The sequence below is a fragment of the Oncorhynchus keta genome, chromosome 24 (assembly GCF_023373465.1).
Source record: "Oncorhynchus keta strain PuntledgeMale-10-30-2019 chromosome 24, Oket_V2, whole genome shotgun sequence".
Lineage (NCBI taxonomy): Eukaryota > Metazoa > Chordata > Actinopteri > Salmoniformes > Salmonidae > Oncorhynchus > Oncorhynchus keta.
In genome coordinates, this window is record NC_068444.1 from 46,652,009 (window position 1) to 46,676,936 (window position 24,928).

The 24,928-nt window shown below is 43.6% G+C and overlaps 1 protein-coding gene across 3 annotated transcripts; it reads right to left on the reverse strand.

Annotated features, from left to right (window-relative positions):
- Positions 1–332: 332 nt before the first annotated feature.
- LOC118357629 (E3 ubiquitin-protein ligase BRE1B-like) lies at positions 333–22,182 on the reverse strand. Of its 3 annotated transcripts, none has more exons than XM_035734936.2 (20): positions 22,075–22,182; positions 21,257–21,425; positions 20,983–21,150; positions 19,178–19,391; positions 18,750–18,947; positions 18,470–18,591; positions 18,127–18,273; positions 17,729–17,803; positions 17,448–17,567; positions 16,938–17,117; positions 16,290–16,425; positions 15,835–15,956; positions 15,300–15,559; positions 15,034–15,151; positions 14,719–14,868; positions 4,497–4,709; positions 4,087–4,212; positions 3,710–3,850; positions 2,826–2,927; positions 333–2,669 (listed from the first exon to the last, which is right to left on the reverse strand). In XM_035734936.2, exons 2-20 carry the CDS (start codon positions 21,395–21,397, stop codon positions 2,493–2,495), a joined length of 2,910 nt encoding a protein of 969 aa, XP_035590829.1. In that variant the 5' UTR covers positions 21,398–21,425; positions 22,075–22,182; the 3' UTR covers positions 333–2,492. The 3 variants fall into 3 exon arrangements, with proteins under 3 accessions (XP_035590829.1, XP_035590831.1, XP_035590830.1); XM_035734938.2 differs by having other exon boundaries at positions 21,257–21,412; positions 22,075–22,175; XM_035734937.2 differs by lacking the exon at positions 22,075–22,182 and adding an exon at positions 21,684–21,704.
- Between the last annotated feature and the right edge of the window lie 2,746 nt (positions 22,183–24,928).

The window sequence follows — 24,928 nt, forward strand, 5'->3', positions numbered from 1 at the left end:
TTGCTAAGGCTACTTTGAAGCTCAAGCCTGCCTTCCATTGCCAATGCATTTGAATGGCGAGTGGGAAGTGCGCTTCAATTACCAGTTCAGAAAAAAAACAAAATTGGCTCATTTTAATCATGGCCACAACTATTAACACACAATTACATTTAGAATTGTTGCGCAATTATTGGGATTATAAAGCACAGACTGGCAGATTCTCCGCCCAAAGGCCTTGTATCTGTATGCGTGTTATAAATAAGATGCATTACCATAAATTATGCAAATCAACCCATATACCGATAAGCATGACCAGTCGAATGCGTTTCCATCAATGAAGAGGCTAAAAAGCATTAGTTTGCAATTGGATTTTATTCCCTTCTGGACAATTTGCCGGTGCAAATTTTATTTAAAAATCGGCTTTACTGTTTATTTTTTATTACTAAAAGCCTGCTATTACCACTCACATCACTTTGTTTTAGCAAGATCAAATGTTTTCCCATTGTTCAACTCCCAGGTCAGAAAACCCCCATAATGAGTAAATGTATTCAACAGTCAACTCATGATGCGCAAGTCTTTGTTTTTACTAGGAAAACTCACAAAATCTACACTCTGTGAAATACAAAATGATCACTATGTTCTGAATGAGAACGGCTTCTTTGTCTATGACATGTATGTTCATAACACAGAGCCCACACTATCCACTTATTAATACCAATCCAAATATCCAGAGTCACAAAACTCAAACATTTCATCAAAACATTCTAGAAGTCTTATTTTTGAACAGATGCATGATGGGTTTTTTTGCCATAGACTTTAGATCACAAGAGTCTCACGGTGCTATTTTGAGGCCAGTTATGATTTTGGTTCTCACAGGTGCTATAACATCAAACACGTCACCATGCTCTCATTAAATGGCTAGCATCATCAGAACTGAGGAAAAGGGGGTTCAGAGATTCCATTAAGGCAGAATATGGTTGGAAGATATATGGAGAGACTGTATATGTGACAATTCAACAACAGACAGTCTCCAGTTGTCAAATTGACTGGGGCCAGCAAATCTCATTGTCCAATTGACTGGGGCCAGCAAATCTCACTGTCCAATTGACTGGGGCCAGCAAATCTCACTGTCCAATTGACTGGGGCCAGCAAATCTCATTGTCCAATTGACTGGGGCCAGCAAATCTCATTGTCCAATTGACTGGGGCCAGCAAATCTCATTGTCCAATTGACTGGGGCCAGCAAATCTCATTGTCCAATTGACTGGGGCCAGCAAATCTCATTGTCCAATTGACTGGGGCCAGCAAATCTCATTGTCCAATTGACTGGAGCCAGCAAATCTCATTGTCCAATTGACTGGGGCCAGCAAATCTCATTGTCCAATTGACTGGGGCCAGCAAATCTCATTGTCCAATTGACTGGGGCCAGCAAATCTCATTGTCCAATTGACCAATTGACTGGAGCTGAGTGATTTCTACATGTTTGACGCTTGCCCTTTGATGGCCCGGTCAAGAAGTCTGCACCATTAGAATGGAATTTTGTGTGGGGCCAAAAATTGTTTTGTTGAAAAAATATAGTGAAACTATCATTCCACTATTACTGTAGATATATTAAGGACATTTTCTGAAATTACAATGCAAATTATTACATATAGCTCCTTTAATGTTCCAGTAATCTTTAAGTTGTCTTGAAAGAGCTGGATGGGATGGCCCACTTAATGACACTCGTGAGCTGACTCTTCCACTGAAATGTCATCAGTAACGAGGCACTAAAACCTGCAGATGTTGTGTGTGACTGAGGCGCTCGATCTGCTAGCCACAGGCAAAGTTAAACTAAACTGCCAACTAAGTTGAATGATTCCTAGGTATCGACAATAGTATTATCCGGTGAAATCTCTGCACAGGTGCATAACGTGATTGTTACGACAATGAAAGGAATTCATTTTCAACTGAACGGAGTCGTAATGTACACAACTCAACATAGCAACTGAACTAGATACGTGTCCAGTAATGGAATCTCAGTTCTTGAGAATGGTCGTCTTTTCTTTGAATATCCAAAACAAGCACATACAGGTATTCTAAAGGATAATTCTGGGTAAGTCTGTGTCCAAATCATACAGCACCACGACAACTTCCCAGTTCACTTTTACAAGGTGATTAACAGTTTAAAAATGGGCTCAGTTAAATGTTAAGAATTCCACATGGGCAAGATCTGACAGACTAAGATTGGCCAGAAAAACAGAAGTAGTAATACCTTTGTATGGGAGCATGAGCACATCTGTTCTTATTACCACCTACCGTACAGCGCAATCACTGACAATGCTCTGTTTGGTCACTAGCACCAACCGGCAATGATGCAATTTAAGAAAGTCTTTCCAAAAGGAGCGATTAAAACCGAGAAAAAACTAAACTCTCCAGACACCTCTCCAACCACACCATTTTCCCCCTTTTCCTCTCCTTTAGGGTCTGTTCACCGCTGCCTTCTTCCTCTCCTCTCCTCTCCGTGTAACGGAGTTAGGTGATGTAGATGCGGTGGAAGTCGTTGGCCCCGAAGGCACAGTTACATTTGGGGCACTTCCTCTGTCGGGTGTCGTAGCGCGTCTTCAGACACTCGTAGCAGAACACGTGGAAGCACTTGGTGAGCACGGTCTCCTTGTCGCGGGTGTTGCAGCACGGACAACGCAGCTTCGCCTGAAAGGAGTGGATGAGAGAAAATACAGGGTCCATTTGGATAGAAAGTGTACCACAATAGACAATATGTGAACCTTCTCACATGTACCATCACATGCAATTGATAAAACAAAAGCAAGGCTCGTCCATCAAGATACGCAAAGTTAATTTTTTCACCTTGTACTGGTTAATCTCCTCCTGCAGGATCTCATCAGCATCAGTGTACACCTCCACTTTCTTCTGCTTCTCCAGCTTTCGTCGTAGCCTGGACAGGTCCTCCTAGAAGTTAGACAGTCAAATCAAAATGTTATGACACATTCGCCAAATTGCTTACTACAAGCCCTTAACCGATAATGGAGTTGTAAGAAAAAGAGTTGAGAAAATATTTACTAAATAAACGAAAGGAGTAACAATAAAATAACGAGGCTATATACAGGGAGTGCCAAGACAATGTGCGGGGGTACAGTTTAGTCAAGGTAATTGAGGTAATATGTACATAGGAGTAGCAGCAAATAGTCCAGGTAGCCATATTATTAGTTGTTCAGCAGTCTTATGGCTTGGGGGTAGAAGCTGTTATAAAACCGTTTGGACCTAGACTTAGCGCCGCTAGTAGAGAAAACAGTCCGACTGGGGTGGCTGGAGTTTGTCAATTGTTAGGGCCTTCCTCTGACACCGCCTGGTATAGAGGTCTCGGATGGCAGGTAGCTTGGCCCCAGTCATGTACTGGGGCGTACGCACTACCCTCTGTAGTGCCATACCAGGCGGGGATGCTCTCGATGGTGCAGCTGCATAACTTTTTGAGGATCTGAGGACCCATGCCAAATCTTCTGTCTTCTGAGGGGGAATAGTCGTTGTCGTGCCCTCTTCACGACCATATTAAACCTACTGTTAACATTCACACGCTCTAATTTTCTCTCCCACTGTATTCGCTGAAGACTTTTAGGGGTTTGACAAATTAACATATCAGGGCTCCCTCCAAAAATATATGCTCATCTCAATGGGACTGGTTAAATAAAGGATACATATCTAGAAAGGACAGACTTGTCAGTAGTTGTGTGTACCTGTGCTCTTTTGAGGTTGCCCAACTCCCTCTCTCTGGCGGTGCGGTTCTCGGACACAGAAACCTGGATCTCTCTCAGCTTGGACTGGGTGTGTTCCAGCTGCACCTTCAGGTCTTCAGCCAGCTGGGCTGCCTCCACCGCCTGGGGACATGGCAGGGCAAGAAACACTCAGAGATACTCCCAACAGAACGTTACAAGAAGAGTGACCAGCAATACAGTTGCTCGTATTGTCGTATTAGTAACCATGGTATTACAGCATAAATAGTAAAAGCAGTAGTATTCGTAAGGTAACTGTGGAAGAAGGATAGTTTAAAAGTATCTTAGTAGTAGTAGTAGTAGTAGTAGTAGTAGTAGTAGTAGAGGTATTGTTTTCCTACCTTCCTCTTGTTTAGTTCAAGTGCTTGTGTGCGGACTCCTAACTCTTTCTCCAGAGTGGCCAGTGAGCTCTGGAGGATGCCCTCCTTCTCCTCCAGCTTCTGTACAACCAATAGCTGAGCTTCCACCTGTGACAGACAGCAAAGGGAACCAATTAGACCTCTTCCTCATTGGCTCAGAAACACAAGTATTATCCGGACTACTATCAAATGTGTATTTTTATTTCATTTAATTTCAATAGCGAATAGCCAATATGGCCCGAGATATTTTTTGGGCCAAGGTTTTCGTAAAAAAGAAAAAGAAAAAAAAGTTTCCCTTACCAAATAAGTTGAACACCTGTTATAAATCTGCTTTGCAAGTTGCCCTGGAAATAAACACACGAAGCGAGTTCATCCTCCACAGTTCCTCTCACCTGGGTCTTGAAGGTTAGCACCTGGTCAGCCAGCTCCTCCTTCTCCTCCCTCAGCAGCTTGTAGATCTGGTTGGACTTGATGCGTTCCGACATCAGCTTGAAGTTGGCGTCGTCCTTCTCCCTCAGCTGCTGCATCAGCCGGCTGTTCTGCTCCTGCATGTCCTCAAAGGCCTGGCCCGTCACGTCCATCTCACTCAGTAGGGCCTCCTCCTCCTGGACACAATGGAGAGGCACGGGGGTGGGAGGTTGGAATAGAGTGGCATTTGTTTTTTTAATTGAACTGTTAGCTATGTAGTTTCATGTCATTGAGGTTAAATCTCCTTAATAGAGAGAGACCGACACCTGTTACCATATGCCAGATGAAAACACATTAGATCAGTGTTATTTACAGTGCATTCGGGAACATATTCAGACCCCTTGACTTGTTCCACATTTTGTTACGTCACAGCCTTATTCTATAATGGATTAAATAGTTTCTACCCTCAATCTACATACAATAACCCATAATGACAAAGCAAAAACTGTCTTTTATAATTTGTTGCAAAGTCTCCTGAGATGGAATAGGCATTGTGCCCTCTTCACGACTGTCTTGTTGTGTTTGGACCATGATAGTTTGTTGGTGGACACCAAGGAAATTTAAGCTCAGAACCTGTTCCATTACAGCCCTGTCGATGAGAATGGGGGCATGCTCGGCCCTACTTCACGTTGAGGGAGCGGATCAGTCTCTGACCTCCTCCCTATAGGCTGTCTCATCGTTGTCGGTGATCAGGCCTATCACTGTTGTGCTGTCTGCAAACTTAATGATGGTGTTACAGGAGGGGTGAGCACGCACCCCTGAGGGGCTCCCATGTTGAGGATCAACGTGGCAGATGTTTTGTTACCTACCCTTACCAGCTGGGTGTCGGCCCATCAGGAAGTCCAGGATCCAGTTGCAGAGGAAGGTGTTTAGTTCTAGGGTCCTTAACTTAGTGATGAGCTTTGAGGGCACTATAGTGTTGAACACTATTCTCACGATGTGTTGATTTTGTCCAGGTGGGAAAGGGCAGTGTGGAGTGCAATAGCGATTGCGTCATCTGTGGATCTGTTGGGGCGTTATGCGAATTGGAGTGGGTCTAGGGTTTTCGGGATGATGGTGTTGATGTGAGCCATGACCAGCCATTCAAAGCACTTCATGGCTACCGACGTGAGTGCTACGGGGCAGTAGTCATTTAGGCAGGTTACCTTTGCTTTCTTGGGCACAGGGACTATGGTGGTGTGCTTGAAATATGTAGGTATTACAGACTCGGTCAGGGAGAGGTTGAAAATGTCAGTGAAGACACCTGCCAGTTGGTCAGCGCATGCTCCGACTACACGTCCTGGTTATCCGTCTGGGCCTGCGACCTTGTGAATGTTGACCTGTTTAAAGGTCTTACTCACATCGGCTGCAGAGAGAGTGATCACACAGTAGTACGGAACAGCTGGTGCTCTCATGCATTCAGTGTTGCTTGCCTCGAAGCGCGCATAGAGGTAAATGAGCTTGTCTGGTAGGCTCGTGCCACGTGGCTGTGCTTCCCTTTGTAATCCGTAATTGTTTGCAAGCCCTGCAACATCCGATGAGTGTCGTAGCCGGTGTAGTAGGATTCTTAGTCCTGTATTGACGCTTTGCCTGTTTGATGGTTCGTCGGAGAGCAAAGCAGGATTTCTTATAAGCGTCCGGGTTAGTCTCTTGCTCCTTGAAAGCGGCAGCCAAACCCTTTAGCTCAGTACGGATGAAGCCAGTGACTGATGTGGTGTACTCCTCAATGCCATTGGAAGAATCGCAGAACATATTCCAGTTTGTGCTAGCAAAAAGTCCTGTAGCTTCATCATCTGACCACTTTCCTATTGAGTGAGTCACTGGTACTTCCTGCTTTAGGAATCAGGAGGATAGAGTTATGGTCAGATTTGCCAAATGGAGGGCGAGGGAAAGCTTTGCACGCTTCTGTGTGTGGCGTAAAGCTGGTCTTGAGTTTTTTCCCCCTCTAGTTGCACATATAACATGCCGGTAGAAATGAGGTAAAACAGATTTAAGTTTCCCTGAATTATTTTTATTTGATTTAACTAGGCAAATCAGTTAAGAACAAACGCTCTAACCACTAGGCTACCTGCCGCCCCATTAAAGTCCCCGGCCACTAGCAGCACCGCCTCTGGCTGAGCATTTTCTTGTTTACTTATGGCCTTATACAGCTCGTTGAGTGCGGTCTTAGTTTCAGCATTGGTTTGTGGTGGAAAATTGACAGCTATGAAAAATATAGATGAAACCTGTTGACAAATAGACAGACAGCCACAGACAGTCTTACCGGAGGCAGCTGTTCTATCTTGCCGATGCATGGAGAACACAGCCAGCTGTATGCTACCCATGTTCAGCCACGACTCGGTAAAACATAAGATATTAAGAGTTAACGCCCCGTTGCTAGGAGAGTCTTCATCGTAGCTCATCGAGTTTATCGTCCAATGATTGCACGTTGGCTAATAGTACTGAAGGTGGAGGCGGGTTACCCACTCGCCGTCGGATTCTTACAAGGCACACCGACCCACGTCCCCTATATCTCTGTCTCTTATTCATGTGAATGCCAGGGATTTGGTCCTTGTCAGGTGTCTGAAGAAAATCCTTCGCGTCCGACTCGTTAAAGAAAATAATCTTTGTCCAGTAAGAGGCGACTGATTGCTGTTCTGATATTCAGAAGCTCTTTTTTGGTCATAAGAGATGGTGGTAGAAACATTATGTACATAATAAGTTACAAATAACGCAAACACACAATCCTTTAGGAGCCCGTAAAACGGCTGCCATCTCCTCTGGCACCATTAGTCTTACTAATATCACAATTACATAGTTGTTCAGACCCTTTAATCAGTACTTTATTGAAGCACCTTTAGCAGAGATTAGAGCCTCAAGTGTTCTTGGATATGACCCTACAAGCTTGGCACACCTGTATTTGGGGAGTTTCTCCCATTCTTCTCTGCAGATCCTCTCAAGCTCTGTCAGGTTGGATGGGGAGAGTCCGCTGCACAGATATTTTCAGGTCTCTCCAGAGATGTTCAATCGGGTTCAAATCCAGGCTCTGGCTGGACCACTCGAGGACATTGAGATTTGTCCCGAAGCCACTGCTGCATTGTCTTGGCCGTTTGCTTTAGGGTCGTTGTCTTTTTGGAAGGTGAACTGGTGGAGTGCTGTAGAGATGGTTGTACTTCTGAAAGGTTCTTCCATCTCCACAGAGGAACTCTGGAGCTCTGTCAGAGTGACCATCGGGTTCTTAGGTCACCTCCCTGACCAAGGCCCTTCTCCCCGAATTGCTCAGTTTGGCCGGGCGGCCAAAGAGTCTTGGTGATTCCAAACTTCTTCCATTTAAGAATGATGGAAACCACTGTGTTCTTGGGGACCTTCAATGCTGCAGAATTGTTTTGGTACCCTTTCCCAGATCTGTGCCTCGACATGATCATGTCTCGGAGCTCTATGGAAAATTCCTTCAACCTCGTGGCTTGGTTTTTGCTCTGACATGCACTGTCAACTGTTGGACATTATATAGACAGGTGTGCATCTTTACAAATCATGTCCAATCAATTAAATTTACCACTGGTGGACTCCAATAAAGTTGTAGAAACATCAAGGATGATCAATGGAAACAAGATGCACCGGAGCTCAATTTCGAGTCTCATAGCAAAGGGTCTGAATACTTATGTAAATATGGTATTTAAAACTTTTAATACATTTGCAAACATTTCTAAAAACCTGTTTTTGTTTTGTCATTATGGGGTATTGTGTGTAGATTGATGAAAATAAATACAATTTTATTACAATTTTAGAATAAGGTTGTAAAATGTAGCAACATTTGGAAAAAGTCAAGGGGCCTGAATACTTTCCTAATGCACTGTATCTTGCAATGTACCTGAACGTATCTCACACAATGTCATTTTAACTACACTTAACAAATATATAAAAACGTAACATGCAACCAGTTAAAGTTAATATAAGGAAATCTGCCCTCGTCTATGGATTTCACATGACTGGGAATACAGATATGCATCTGTAGGTCACAGATGCCTTAAAAAAAAGGTAGGGGCGTGGATCAGAAAACCAGTCAGTATCTGGTGTGACCACAATTCGCCTCATGCAGTGCAACACATGTCCTTCGCATATAGTTGATCAGGCTATTGATTGTGGCCTGTGGAACGTTGTGCGAAGTTGCTGAACATTGGCGGGAACTGGAACACGCTGTCGTACACGTCAATCCATAGCATCCCAAACATGCTCAATGGGTGACATGTCTGTGCAGAAATTATTTGGTTGTGCAAACCCACAGATTTATCAGCTGTCCGGGTAGCTGGTCTCAGACGATCCCGCAGGTGAGGAAGCCGGATGTGGAGGTCCTGGGCTGGTGTGGTTACACATGGTCTGCAGTTGTGAGGACGGTTGGACGTAATGCCAAATTCTCTAAAACGACGTTGGAGCTGGCTTATGTTAGAGAAATTAACATTCAATTCTCTGGCAACAGCTCTGGTAGACATTCCTGTAGTCAGCATGCCAATTGCATGCTCCCTCAAAACTTGAGACATCTGTAGCATTGTGTAGTGACCAAACTGCACATTGAGTGGCCTTTTCTTGTCTGCCAGCACAAGGTGCACCTATGTAATGATCATGCTGTTTAATCAGCTTCTTGATTTCACACACCTGTCAGGTGGATGGATTATCTTGGCAAAGGAGACATGCTCACTAAGCTTTTTGTGTGTATGGAAAACTTCTAGCATCTTTTATTTCAGCTCATGGAACCAACACTTTACATGTTGAGTTTATATTTTTGTTCAGTGTAATATGTATCAACGGGCTTCCTTTGAATAGCATTGCGTTGCGATATAGAGTAGGGCAATTTTACGATTGTATTGTCTACTGACAATGTTTGACAGCCATCGACGATGGTAATGACATTGTGATGTCACAAACGATGGTTTAGTAGATTTGAATTTAACTGCATCTCCGGAGTCTGGCAGGACACGACAGTGAGTGAGCACACAGCAAGGCGACATGCCAAATGGCCTATTCCCCATTTGTCATAGCTTAATACATATATGGTAGTTAGACTATTAACATAATGCAAGAGAACAATGTAGAAAGAGTGGCTAGCGCCAAAGCAACACAAAATGTCAGATGGGGAAAAAACATTTTAGGCCCTCTCTCTAATGTCAGATGATCATGGGCATTTTGCAGCTAACAATTCATTGTTTTGCTTATCGTTTTAAAATCTTGATTTCCCCTTTCTCCACAACCCTCATTCGATTTCAATGTGACTTGTTGGCCTAGACATAACCTACTCTTTTATGATCAACCACGGAGTTGAGAGAGAGGCCTAACGGAGTTCCATCTCAGAAAGTTGTTTGCGATTAGCCTCAATAAAAACAGTATAGTAATAATGAGAACAATAGCAAGATAGGTTTCTGCGTTACTTGACCAAAGTGTAGGCAAAATTAATTGTGCTGTTGGAAAATCCCCCCCTTGCAAACCACGTAGCTAATAATATAGGCCTACACCATAGGCTAAAGTCCATAAAAGTTGCACTAAACATTTACTTTCACAAGTTAAACTAATATTGTCAAAGTGTTTATTAAATGTCATTGAATTGCTCAACAGGCAATTGGGCATAAGATCCCACAGCAGCACATTCAATAAGCTGGAACGAAAAATAAATGATGATTCTGTGTTTTCAATAACTTAAACTGTGCATTTAAATAAAAACAAACAATCAGATAAAAATACTATTTAGCCTATAACATTCTTTATAACACTTGAATGAACATTGGCTTAGGCAAAAAAAAAAAAAAAAATCAAACTGTATATCGAACTGTACAAATCCTAAATATACAGTGCCTCAAGTATTCATACCTCTCTTGACTTATTCCACATTGTTGTTACAGCCTGAATTTAAAATACATTTCTCACACCCATCTACACAGAATGCTCCATAATGACAAAGTGAAAACATGTTTGAAGAAACTTTTGCAAATGTATTAAATTAAATACAGAAATCTAATTTACATAAGTATCTACACCGCTCTGCTATGACACTCCAAATTGAGCTCAGGTGGATCCAATTTCCTTTGATCATCCTAGAGACAACACTACAACTTGATTGAGTCCACCTGTGGCCAATTAAATTGTTTGGACATTATTTAAAAAGACACACACGTGGCTATAGAAGGTCCCACAGTTGACAGTGCATGTCAGAGCAGAAACTCTATCATGAAGTCAAAGGAACTGTCTGTAGATCTCAGAGAGATAATTGTGATAAGGCATATCTGGAAAAGTGTATAAAAACTATTTCTAGTCTTGAAAGTTTCCAAGAGCACAGTAGTCTCTAGCAATGGGAAATTACAAAAAAAAATATGGAACTACCCAGACTCTGCCTAGAGCTGACCTACCGACCAAACTGAGCAAGAATGACCTTGGTCAGGGAGGTGACCATGAAACCAATGAATCCTCTTGGCTGTCCTATTCGGTGTCCTGTGTGAATCTAAGTGTGCGTTCTCTAATTCTCTCCTTTCTTTCTCTCTCTCGGAGGACCTGAGCCCAAGGACCGTGCCCCAGGACGACCTGACATGATGACTCCTTGCTGTCCCCAGTCCACCTGACTGTGCTGCTGCTCCAGTTTCAACTGTTCTGCCTTGTTATTATTCGACCATGCTGGTCATTTATGAACATTTGAACATCTTGGCCATGTTCTGTTATAATCTCCACCCGGCACAGCCAGAAGAGGACTGGCCACCCCACATAGCCTGGTTCCTCAAGGTTTCTTCCTAGGTTTTGGCCTTTCGAGGGAGTTTTTCCTAGCCACTGTGCTTCTACACCTGCATTGTTTGCCGTTTGGGGTTTTAGGCTGGGTTTCTGTACAGCACTTTGAGATATCAGCTGATGTACGAAGGGCTATATAAATAAAATTTGATTGATTGATTGATCAGAGAACCTACCAGAAGGACAACAGTCTCTAAGGCACTTCACCAATCTGGGCTTTATGGGAGAGTGGCGATATGGAAGCCACTCCTGAGAAAAAGGCACATGACAGCACACCTGGAGTTTGCAGAAAGGCATGTGAAATACAGAAATACTTATGATCTCAGTGGTCCGATGAGACAAATGTAACTATCTGCCCTGAACACAAAGCACTATCACTGGAGAAAACCAGGCACTGCTCATCACACATCCCTACCATGAAGCATGGTGGTGGCAGCATCATCATCATGCTATGAGGATGCTCTTCAGCAGCAGGGACTGGTAAGGGAACCATGACTGGAGCAAAATACAGGCAAGTCCTTGATGAGAACCTACTTCAGAGTGCAAATGACCTAAAGGTTTCTGGCAACGAACACCAGCATGTAAACCGTTTCTGCCCCAGAGTATAGAACTCAGCAGAATGATGGACTTGCAGAATATTCGGTCAGCATTTTACAAGTGACTTCGGTCAGGTCTGCAGGCTCACCTTTATCATTCGGCCTAAAACCGAAGAACTGCCAAAAAGGAGAAGATGTGCTTTTCTTTCCCACCAAATCAGCCATAACTCTTTACTGATTCAGCTTAAGGCAGGCTATACTAGTGAAATGTCACTTCCTTTTGTTTTTACAGTCAAACTGTCAGAGTCACAAATGTGATAACCTACATGATCAACAATAGCCTACAATTGAAACGGCTATAATATATATATTTTTAAAGATATGCTAATCCCACTGGGCACATATGTCAGTTCAACGTCTAGTTTTGATTTGACTGAGTTGTCAATTAACATTAAAACAACAAAATCATTGGATTTAGGTTAAAAGTTGACTTTTTGTAAATCAAATCAGTTTTCCATGTTGATTCAACGACATTGCATAGGCTTTTGGGGTTGAAATTGTGAAAACAACATTGATTCAACCAGTTTTCACCCAGTGGGATATACACTGAGTCTACAAAACATTAAGAACATCTGCTCTTTCCATGACAGACTGACCAGGTGGTGAAAGCTATGATCCATTATTGATGTCACTTGCTAAATCCACTTCGAATCAGTGTAGATGAAGGGGAGGAGACAGGTTAAAGGATTTTTAAGCATCGAGACATGGGTTGTGTCTGTGCCATTCGGAGGGTGAAAGGGCAAGACAAAAGATTTATATGCCTTTGAACGGGGTATGGTAGTAGGTGCCAGGCGCACCGGTTTGTGTGAAGAACTGCAACACTGCTGGGTTTCACACTCAACAGTTTCCCGTGTGTAACAAGAATGATCCAAAACCCAAATGACATCCATCCAACCAACTTGACACAACAGTGGGAAGCATTGGAGTCAACATGGGCCAGCATCCCTGTGGAACGCTTTCGAGTCCATACCCTGACGATTTGAGACTGTTCTGAGGGCAAAAAAGGGGTGCAACTGAATATTAGGAATGTATTCTTAAATGTTTGGTATACTCACGTACTGATGAGTATATAAACACAGCAAAAAAAAGAAACGTCCCTTTTTCAGGGCCCTGTCTTTCAAAGATTATTTGGATTTTTACGAATTCCTTCACAGATTTTCATTGTAAATGGTTTCCCATGCTTGTTCAGTGATCATGCCCCTGTGGAAGGGTCGTTAAGACACTAACAGCTTACAGATGGTGGTCAATAAAGGTCACAGTTATGAAAACGTAGGACACTAAAGAGGCCTTTCTACTGACTCTGAAAAACACCAAAAGAAAGATGCTCAGGGTCCCTGCTCATCTGCGTGAATGTGCCTTAGGCAAGCTGCAAGGAGGCAAGAGGACTGCAGATGTGGCCAGGGCAATAAATTGCAATGTCCGTACTGGGAGACGCCTAAGACAGTGCTACAGAGAGACAGGACGGACAGCTGATCATCCTCGCAGTGGCAGACCACGTGTAACAACACCTGCACAGGATCGGTACATGCAAACATAACACCTGCGGGACAGGTACAGGATGGCAACAACAACTGCCTGAGTTACACCAGGAATGCACAATCCCTCCATCCGTGCTCAGACTGTTCGCAATAGGCTGAGAGAGGCTGGACTGAGGGCTTGTAGGCCTGTTGTAAGGCAGGTCCTCACCAGCAACAACATCGCCCATGGGCACAAACCCACCGTCACTGGACCAGACAAGACTGGCAAAAGTGCTCTTTACTGACGAGTTACGGTTTAGTCTTACCAGGGGTGATGGTCGGATTCGCGTTTATCGTCGAAGGAATGAGCGTTACACCGAGGCCTGTACTCTGGAGTGGGATCTACTTGGAGGTGGAGGGTCCGTCATGGTCTGGGGCGGTGTGTCACAGCATCATCGGACTGAGCTTGTTGTCTTTGCTGGCAATCTCAACACTGTCCGTTACAGGGAGACATCCTCCTCCCTCATGTGGTACCCTTCCTGCAGGCTCATCCTGACATGACCCTCCAGCATTACACTGCCACCAGCCATACTGCTCATTCTGTGTGTGATTTCCTGCAAGACAGGAATGTCAGTGTTCTGCCATGGCCAGTGAAGAGCCCGGCTCTCAATCCCATTGAGCAGGTCTGGGACCTGTTGCATCGGCGGGTGAAGGCTAGGGCCATTCCCCTCAGAAATGTCCAGGAACTTGCAGGTGCCTTGGTGGAAGAGTGGGGTAACATCTCACACCATGAACTGGCAAATCTGGTGCAGTCCATGAGGAGGAGATGCACTGCAGTGCTTAATGTAGCTGGTGGCCACACCAGATAGTGACTGTTATTTTTGATTTTGACCCCCTTTGTTCAGGGATACATTATTCAATTTCTGTTAGTCACATGTCTGTGGAACATGATGAGTGTATGTCTCAGTTGTTGAAACATGTTATGTTCATACAAATATTTACACATGTTAAGTTTGCTGAAAATAAATGCATTTTACAGTGAGGACATTTCTTTTTTTTTTGCTGAGTTTATTTGTTTTATTACTTTTTACCCATTTTTCATGATATCCAAATTGGTAGTTACAGTCTTGTCCCATCTCCGCAACTCTCGTCGAGAGGTCGAGAGCACAACCCCGCCAAGCACACTGCTTGCATAACCCTACCAATTTTAAACCCCGTCCTCCCCTATTGCGATACCTCACTTATTCCATATAAATCCCCGGTCAAAAGAAACAAAGAAATGACAAAGCCAAGGCAAACCCACCGCAATTGTGATAGAGCATATTCAGCACCTCTGCAGAAGGTTTGAATGTGTAGTGGAAATACAGTACCTGTTTGGTGGCCGTGAGCTTCTTCTGTAGGTGATCGATCGTCTCCTCTGCCACGCGTATCTTCCTGAGAGCGTCCTCATCAGCCAGCTTCTTGCTCTCCTTCCTCTCCCTCTCCTCCAGCTCTCGAACCCGCACCCTCAACTCATCCACCTGGGACAGAGGGTGGATTTAGGTATAACACACGGACTGAGACAACTTCAGCTTGTAGTGGGGGGAAGATTCAGATAACACTAACCATCTCATGAATTGACTTTCAATGATAACCTACAGTTCAGGTTGGAATTTGAAGAAGTCAAAGAGCATAGTTGGACAAACCTCGGCTTTAGACTTGCGCTCTGCTGCCATAAGCTGCACTTTGTCTCGCTGCTCTTTGGGAGCTGATTTATACATGTCCAAAAGTAGCTTCATCTCCTTCTGAGACTCCTGGGCTTTCCTGAGGGGAAAGAAGAATGAACCGTAGAAGGGTTAGCACTACCTAACTCCAGAATATGACAATGAGTTAAGTCCTCTACTATATGACAGTACCCTTAATTCTATATAAGATATGAGTTGTGTGTTCTGTGACCAAAAACTAAACATACTTAAGTTCAGCCCTCAGCATCTTCAGTGTGTCCGAATCTTTTCTCTTCAACTCTTCGCTGCGCTGTCGCTCCCTTTCTCGCTCCCTCTCTCGCTCCCTCTCGGCCTCCCTCTCTCTCTCCCGGGACCGCTGTCTCTCCAGCTCCCTCCTCCTCTCCTCTTCCTCTTCTTGGTCTTCATCCTCTTCTTTCTTCACCTCCAGGCTGTCGCTCACCGGCTCCTCCAACGACAGAAGCCCAGTGTCACCACTCTGGCACCGCAACTGACAAAAGGGACAGGAAATGGTTTTGGGACATCGATCGCATTTATCACATTGTCGTACCAAATATCACGATTCAAGTGCCATGTTTATCCTGAATCTCACGTTTTGTTGAACCATGACCTAACCACCTCACCAGGGCAAACTCCAGGCTGTAGTTAACCTATAATAAGGGTCCAGAGTTTGACCCGGCCAGGTCCTATGGCTCTATCTATGAACTACGCATATTGATGAAATATTCTTAGAGAGCAGAAGAAAGTGCAGGATCAGTTGCCCACCTTATTAATCTCCATCTGTGTTTCTCGGAGCTTCCGCTTGTAACGCTGCACGTCACCTTTCAGCTGGTGGTTGTGGTTCTGGAGGCTGCTGATGAGGTGTCGCATCTCTCTGTTGATTGGGCCTGAGGGAAAGACCAAAAGGGACAGAGGTGTCGATAAGATGACGACCGTGGGTTTTCAGTCAGCGCCGTCGCAGTGTTTTGTCCAACTATTGTCTGGTGCGCTAAACCTGTGAGCAATATGGATAGGATACATTCCTCCCAAACACACAGTCAACATCCTTGGTTACAGAAAATGATTAAATAAACAAGACATGCATATATTACTAAGTACATAAGATCACTGAAAATAGTTCATTCAAACATCTCACAGAAAAACATTGGCTTTTTATGAGAAACCTTCAGTGATAGAAACAAGCCTAGGGAGTGGGAGGTGTTGTGGACATGAGACGTTACCTGCTTGCTCGTTGGCCGCCAGGTTCTGCTCAAATTCGATACGCAGCATTTCATACTCCTTGCGCACCTGCGCCAGCGTGTCTTCCAGCTGGATGACCTCAGTGCGGAGCTTCTTCTGTAGTGACAGCTCGTCACTCTGAAAAGATGACGAACAACACCAACTTTTGTTGACGGCTGTCGAACAGCGACATCACACCAATCTCTGACATCATGACTACTAGTGTTGGCCATGTTTTTATAATTTGTGATGTAATCCACTCTCCCGGTTGCCACGGCATTCCCTTTCAAACCACATATATTCCTTTTTGTATTCATGATATACGTGCCAGACCTGGGTTCAAGTAGTATTAGTTCTCTATCAAATACTTTAGATGTGCCAGGCAAGCTCAATCAAGCACAATGTAACCAATGGAATAGTCCCAAAAGGTCAAAACCCATCCATCTGGTACCCCAGACAGGCTCAATCAAAGCATATATATAAAAAAAGCAGTGCTGATATGCTGAAATGTTGATTTTAAATCAGTGGCTCCCTCCTACACTTAAGTCATTTGTCAGTTTATCTTATCCAAAGCGACAACCAGTGCATTGAACTAACCAAGTTCACCATGACTGCAAGTAAAACCTATCTGCTAAATTAGTGCTTCTGACCTCCATATGCTCTATCTGTCTGAGGTGGGCATTCTTGGCGGTGAGGAGCAGGGCCCGGGCCTCGTCCAGCTGGGTCTTCACCCCGAGAGACTCGTTGTAGAGCAGTGAGAACTGGGACTGCAGGCACTTGTAGTCCGCGGTCTCCTTCACCACATCCTCTGGAATATTTTTCAGGTCCAACTGAAAAGGAGTTAAGTGAGTGAGTTACCCCCCCTCATACACTGTAAGATGCCTTGGGACCTGCTGAAAAACTATATAAATGCAATCAATTTGGGATAGAGCAAACAGAAAAGTAAATGCATTCAATGATATTACATACAGAGTATAGATTCAATGATCATAATGACAAACACAAGTTATTGTGTTTATACATTCTACAATTATTGTCTTCCTTGACTTGACACCTGACTCATCAAGACTGTCTAAATAGTGAGCATATCCTTTGTTAAGCAGACAGAGTATTGCGGTGAGTTTAGTCTTGTATTCCCTCAGAGGAGACGACTTCTGTACCTTGAGCTTCTCACTCTCCCTCACAGCCTCTTGGAGCTCCTGCTGTAGTTTCTCCAGTTCCGCCATGCGGTTGTTGGCCAGCTCCTGGTTTTGCTCCAACTCTGCATTCAGGCTCTCAAACTAACAGACATAATAATGACAGTATGAAGTTAAATTATTATCAATTTTGGCACCAATTCAACTCCATACGACTGGGTTGGAATACAACAATGTATCAAAACAAGACTGAAGGGAAGCTCAAGAACATGGCTGGACAAAAAAAGTGACAAGTCTGCACTCACCTTCTGTATATTGAGAGTGATCTGGCCTCCGGGTAGCCCCCCTGAGCTGCCAGTGGTGTAGTAGCCAGAGTTCAACTGGACAGAATAATCATAAGAGGTGTTTAGCGAACTTGGCCCATACATTAGTTCAGACACTAACCTAGAAATATGAAAATAGTAATATCAATGTGGTTACAGTCTTCATTTAGACTATACAATATCAAAACATGATTTTACCCATGTGCATACAGCAGGACATAGATAAACACACACAGCTGTGATTCAATGGCTGGCATGCTCTGGGTGCCTTATCGCTGGCCATAGATGCATAATGGAGAGTGCCATCAGCAAATGATGAGATACAGGACTATACACACACAAAGTATACACACCCACCCACGCACACAAATTAAACAAACCTGCTCAAGTGCTTCAGCTAGATGCTTGTTGAGCTTCTGTTCCCTTTTACGGAGCTTCTCGATGTCCCACTGCAGATCCTCCACAGCAGTCTCCATCTCAGACACCTTGGTCTCCGAGCTCGTCACCTTATCCACAAGCTCATTGTACTGAACAAGCGAAGTACAGATGAGAGAACATTTGATTAAGAAATTGACTGGATGAATTTACACAATTGCCATTTATTACCACCAATGAGAAATGGCAGACATTCAATTTGAGGATACAAAAGCGTGAGAGGTCACACCATGGAGATGTGGGCATTCCCAATCCACCAACACTACAGTATAAGGTGAGGCAAAGTACCTCCATAGACATCTTGTGGTGTCTGCCCTGCAGGGAGGAAGCCAGGTCTTGCAGTCTGCTATTCTCCTCCAGCAGAGTGCGATTCAGACGGAGCAGCTCTTCCTGGCTGTCGTCCCCACACACTGACAAAGACAACACAGTTACTAGGGTTACTCAACTGTGAATGTCACAGTTGGGAAATCCTCAACATGTTTATGCCACATTTAGAACCCAAATGCTTCTACAACAACAAAGTGAAAAAAAATATTGTCTCTAGTCATGAGTGAGTCTGAATAGTTACCTGCGGACTGGATCTGGGTGCATAGGCTGTCGATGCGGCTGTGCAACCTGTCGAAGACACAGACCATGCAAGCAGCGGCCTCTTTGCTAAACTGCATCCTGTCCTGCAGCTGCAGGCTGAGCTCCTCCTCACTGCTGTTGTCCAGAATGGAGAGGAAGGCTTTGGCACTCTCACTGAGGGAAGTAGTGGGCGGAGGTGCTACAGATCATGGTGATAAGTAAAAATGGACGGGAGGACTTAGGATGTGGTTGAAAATATAAATGTGGCATAAGTGCTAGAAAGGTGTACTGCTTTGTTACGTTTCTATACCTCACATCAGTTATTACAGGTGGCAAAGCAATGGACTTGGAGGTATCATTACTGCAGATCAGAGCTAGATATGCATAGAAAAAAGGTTGAGCGAGCGAGAGAGCAGGGATCATCTTTACCCGTTGTAGAGTCCTGCTGTGGTTCAGGAGCTTTCTCCATAACATCAGGTGGGGGAGGCTGTGTCTCCTCGTGTTCTGTTGCTGGAGGAGGGGGTGGTGGAATCATCATACCATCCTCTTCTATTGGGGTAGGGGCAGAGACCGGCTTAGCATGCGGTGCTGGGACCACCGTGGGGTCAATGCGGAGGCGCAGGACGTGAACATTTTCTTCCAACTGGAAGTCAAAGAAAGGGTCATTCAGTATGGGTGGGGGTTACATTTTAGGTTAAGCATACAGTACAAGTCAAAAGTTTGGACACACCTACTCATTCAAGGGTTTTTTTAAATGTATTTTTTAAATAATAGTGAAGACATCAAAACTGAAGTAACACACATGGAATCATGTAGCAACCAAAAAAGTGTTAAACAAATCAAAATATATTTTAGATTCTTCAAAGTAGCCACCCTTTGCCTTGATGACAGCTTTGCACACTCTTGGCATTCTGTCAACCAGCTTCATGAGTTAGTCACCTGGAATACATTTCAACTAACAGCTGTGCCTTGTTAAAAGTACATTTGTGGAATTTCCTTCCTTCTTAATGTGTTTGAGCCAATCAGTTGTGTTGTGACAAGGTAGGGGTGGTATACAGAAGATAGCCCTACTTGGTAAAATACCAGGTCCATATTATGGCAAGAACAGCTCAAATAAGCAAAGCAAAATGACAGTCCACCATTACATTAAGACATGGTCAGTCAATCCAGAAGATTTCAAGAACTGAATGTTTCTTCAAATGCCATCACAAAAACCATCAAGCGCTAGGAAAGGAAGACCCAGAATTACTTCTGCTGCAAAGGATAAGTTCATTAGAGTTGGCCTCAGAAATTGCAGCCAAAATAAATGTTTCACAGAGTTCAAGTAACAGACATCTCAACATCAAGTGTTCAGAGGAGACTGCATGAATCAGGCCTCCATGGTCGTATTGCTGCAAAGAAACCACTACTAAAGTTCACCAATAAGAAGAGACTTGCTGGGGCCAAGAAACAAGAGCAATGTACATTAGACCAGTGGAAATCTGTCCTTTGGTCTGATGAGTCCAAATTTGAGATTTTTGGTTCCAACCGCCGTGTCTTTGTGAGACGCAGAGTAGGTGAATGGATGATCTCCGTATGATGTGGTTCCCACTGTGAAGCATGGAGGAAGTGGTGTGATGGTGTTTTCCCGGGGACACTGTTGGTGATTTATTTAGAATTCAAGGCACACTTAACCAGCATGGCTACCACATCATTCTGCAGCGATACGCCATCCCATCTGGTTTAGGCTTAGTGGTTACTATCATTTGTTTTTCAACAGGACAATGACCCAATACATCTCCAGGCTGTGTAAAAGGATTTTTGACCAAGAAGGAGAGTGATGAAATGCTGCATCAGATAACATGGCCTCCAATCACTCAACCTAAACCCAATTGAGATGGTTTGGGATGAGTTGGACCACAGAGTGAAGGAAAAGCAGCCAACAACTGCTCAGCATATGCGGGAACTCCATCAAAACGGTTGGAAAAGCATTCCAGGTGAATCTGGTTGAGAGACTGCCAAGAGTGTGCAAGGATGTCAAGGCAATGGGTTGTTACTTTGAAGAATTTGTTTTAACACTTTTTTTGGTTACTACACTGTGTTATTTCATAGTTTATGTCTTCACTATTATTATACAATGTACAAAATAGTCAAATCAAGAAAAACCCTTGAATGAGTAGTTGTGTCCAAACTTTTGACTGGTACTGTATGTCTATGATCCTTCAAGGCAGCAAACGATTGTGGAATGTACGTACCTGGGACCAGTAACGATTCACAATGAGCAGTGTGGTATCATCAGTGGCTTGTCGCTTTTCCAGCTTCTCGATCTTCTCTCGCAACTCGTCCTCCATGGTCTGCCTCTGCTCCAGACGCTCACTCAGCTTCTTATTCTTAAACTGGATCACTTTCATGTCCATTTCCTCCTGCAGATGTGAAATACATGATAATGAAGATGATAACCATGTAGGAGGGATAATATACTTCATTTTAGACAAGACCAAGATGCAGAGGCCAAAAATAGTGACTAACCGTAGAGGACACTCCCCCAATGCGTATTGGCTCAATGAGAGTGGTGGTGGTCTTCTCCTCTTTTTTACTCTTTTTCTCAGGTGGACCAGGGGGGCTGTCCCCACCTGAGGCTCGCTTCCCTCCCCCGGTGCCAGACATCATTGCTGCTTATGCAACCTAAGTGTGACAGCTGTTTTAGGACACAAAACTGATTTAAAAAATTGTACATTTCGTTAACATAATTCATCAGCTGACGATTTACTCTGTGATGGCAAAAGAGACATTTGCAATATAGACATTTAGCGTTGATGACAAGACTGATTATCTCCCCTTGTCAACACTAGGGTTTTGTCAGTGTCACCAACTCTTGAGGTTAAATTTAGCCAATGTTACTGAAGCTAACGATTATCTGGTATCTAACTACAAATCATTTGTGTTGATTTCTTACAATTGTTGGCGAATAAATGTAGATTTGTAAATGTCAATTCAATTAAGGCCAAAAATGTCCCGCTAGCTAACTTGCAAGCTATCCAGTTTCCGATGTTAGAATTATGTGCACCTAAACTTGCAAAGTGGCCATCAAAAACTTGGCATGCGTATCTACGTTAGCTATCTAAATAGCGGTAGTTGAGTCTTAGCTACATTTTACTACCTAGTGTAGCTTTTGCAAGAATCTATCTCGCTAACAAGCTAATGCTGCTGTAAAGAATGCTAGCAGATTAGCAACTGTGAGTACAATACGGCGTATTTCCTCGAATCAGTTTTAAAAGTAATCATATATAGGGTAGTATTAATTCATTCACGTTTTTATTTCCCGATCACTAAGAAATATGACAAACCTTTCAGAAAGAGACCTCGTACAACATTACCACTAACCGGAGATGACGACAATAGCTATTTCCTGTATAGCACGGTAAGTGTACAACTTCTTCTTCGTCATCATCTTTTTCTTCTTTGAGGTTTAACGGCAGTTGGCATCCAATTTATTGCATTACCGCCACCTACTAGACTGGAGTACAACTCCCTCACACTTTGCTTGTTAGATAAAATGTAATAAATACCCTACCATCTAACACTACACTCACTAATTTCAAAATGATATGAAATAAAATTAACACCACCCTACTCCACTAATTAAATGTATTTATTCCTACCTCATGTCATCATCCTGAAAGGATGGGACATCACCAATAACACATCCTGTAACTCTCTGATGTCTAGTCTCGCACACCAAAATACCACCGTGCAGCTACCACCACAATCTCAATTTTCTGCGACTTCCATTCCATTCCTGCCGTACAGTTGATAACCACTGCTATAAATGCTAAATGTCCAGTCTTACTGAACTTTATATCACTTTTTTGGCTTATCCCACTGTACTGGTATATCTCTACTACTCTCACTACTCATGCCCTTCTGCACACTTCTCACACCTTGGACCCTCCCTCCTACACACTGCTGCCACATGCCCATAAGCTTGACATCTGTAATATGGTAATGTATTCGGCACATACGCTCGTACAGGATTACATACAGTTGAAGTCGGAAGTTTACATACACTTAGGTTGGGGTCATTAAAACTCGTTTTTCAACCACTCCACCAATTTCTTGTTAACAAGCTATAGTTAGTGGCAAATCGGCTAGGACATCTACTTTGTGCATGACAGAAGTAATTTTTCCAACAATTGTTTACAGACAGATTATTTCACTGTATCACAATTCCAGTGGGTCAGAAGTTTACATACACTAAGTTGACTTTGCCTTTAAACAGTTGGAAAATTCCCGAAAATGATGTCAATTGCTTTGTGCACAGGTGCATTGTCAGGAAAGGGCCTTGCCCAAACCACAAAGTTGGTAGCACAGAATCATCTAGAATTGAATTGTATCCTGTAGCGTTAAGATTTCCCTTCACTGGAACTAAGGGGCCTAGCCCAAACCATGAAAAACAGCTCCAGACCATTATTCCTCCTCTATCAAACTTTACAGGTGGGACTATGCATTGGGGCGTTTCCAACGCTCCAGAGTCCAATGGCGGTAAGCTTTACAACACTCCAGCCGATGCTTGGCATTGCACATGGTGAACTTAGGCTTGTGGGTGGCCATGGAAACCCATTTCATTAAGCTCCTGACAGTTATTGTGCTGATGTTAGTTCCAGAGGCCGTTTGGAACTCTATAATGAGTGTCACAACCGAGGACAGATGATTTTTACGCGCTTCAGCCCCCGGCAGTACCGTTCTGTGAGCTTGTGTGGCCTACCCCTTTGTGGCTAAGCCGTTGTTGCTCCTAGACTTTTCCACATTTCTTCCCTGCTAGAGCTGCCCTGGTCAAAGTTGACCGGGGCAGCTCTAGCAGGGCATACATTTGACTTACTGACTTGTTGGAAAGGTGGCATCATATTACGGTGCCATGTTGAAAGGGACTGAGCTCTTCAGTAAGGCAACTCTACTGCCAATGTTTGTCTATATAGATTGCATGGCTGTGTGCTCGATTTTATACAACTGTCATCAACGGGTGTGGCTGAAATAGCCGAATCCACTAATTTGAAGGGGGTGTCCACATACATTATACTGTATATACAAAAGTGAGTTAGCCTGCCCCAGAGGAGATTAGTTCCGGATCATTCGTTGCCATAGAAATGTACCTGGTTAAAAGGTGAGCAATTTTCGTATAACCGGTTATCCCAAATTTAACTTAGAGTTGACCAAAGTTACCTCGCTAACTCCTCAAATCTGCTTCGTAGGATACCCCTCTGTTCATCAATAACTATTCCCTGAGCATCCTGCCAGATGTGACTCATCCAGACTAGTTCTCTTATTGACTGGGCTTTGAGGCCACCATTTACTGGACAGGGTTTGACGGGTGAGACCCCCACTATTTCATTTTGCTGAAATTTGTGTACATTCAAAAAATGTATTAGTAAAGGGGTTCAACCTTTTTTGGTTACTGTACTCCCAATCTATCCCCTACCACATTTGCTCTGCCTGTAGTACCGCCTAAGTAACCCCTCATGTGAATTTTACCAGTAGGTGTATGTTCTTATGAGTCTTCCCACATACCCCAGGTTGAGAATCACTGTGTTAGTACACAGTACATATCGAGGCAATGTGTACAATATATTTCAGAACTTTTAATTGATTCCTGCTTATTTCTTTTCCTGCTCACTTCTATTCATTACAGTGTGAAGTATGTGTGTGCTGAGGATAACAGATGGCTATTACTCCTGTAATTGGACATACAGTGGGGGGGAACAAGTATTTGATACACTGCCGATTCTGCAGGTTTTCTTACTTACAAAGCATGTAGAGGTCTGTAATTTTCTTATCATAGGTACACTTCAACTGTGAGAGACGGAATCTAAAACAAACATCCAGAAAATCACATTGTTTGATTAGCATTTTATTGCATGACATAAGTATTTGATACATCAGAAAAGCATAACTTCATATTTGGTACAGAAACCTTTGTTTGCAATTACAGAGATCATACGTTTCCTGTAGTTCTTGACCAGGTTTGCACACACTGCAGCAGGGATTTTGGCCCACTCCTCCATACAGACCATCTCCAGATCCTTCAGGTTTCGGGGCTGTCGCTGGGCAATACGGACTTTCAGCTCCCTCCAAAGATTTTCTATTGGTTTCAGGTCTGGAGACGGGCTAGGCCACTCCAGGACCTTGAGATGCTTCTTACGGAGC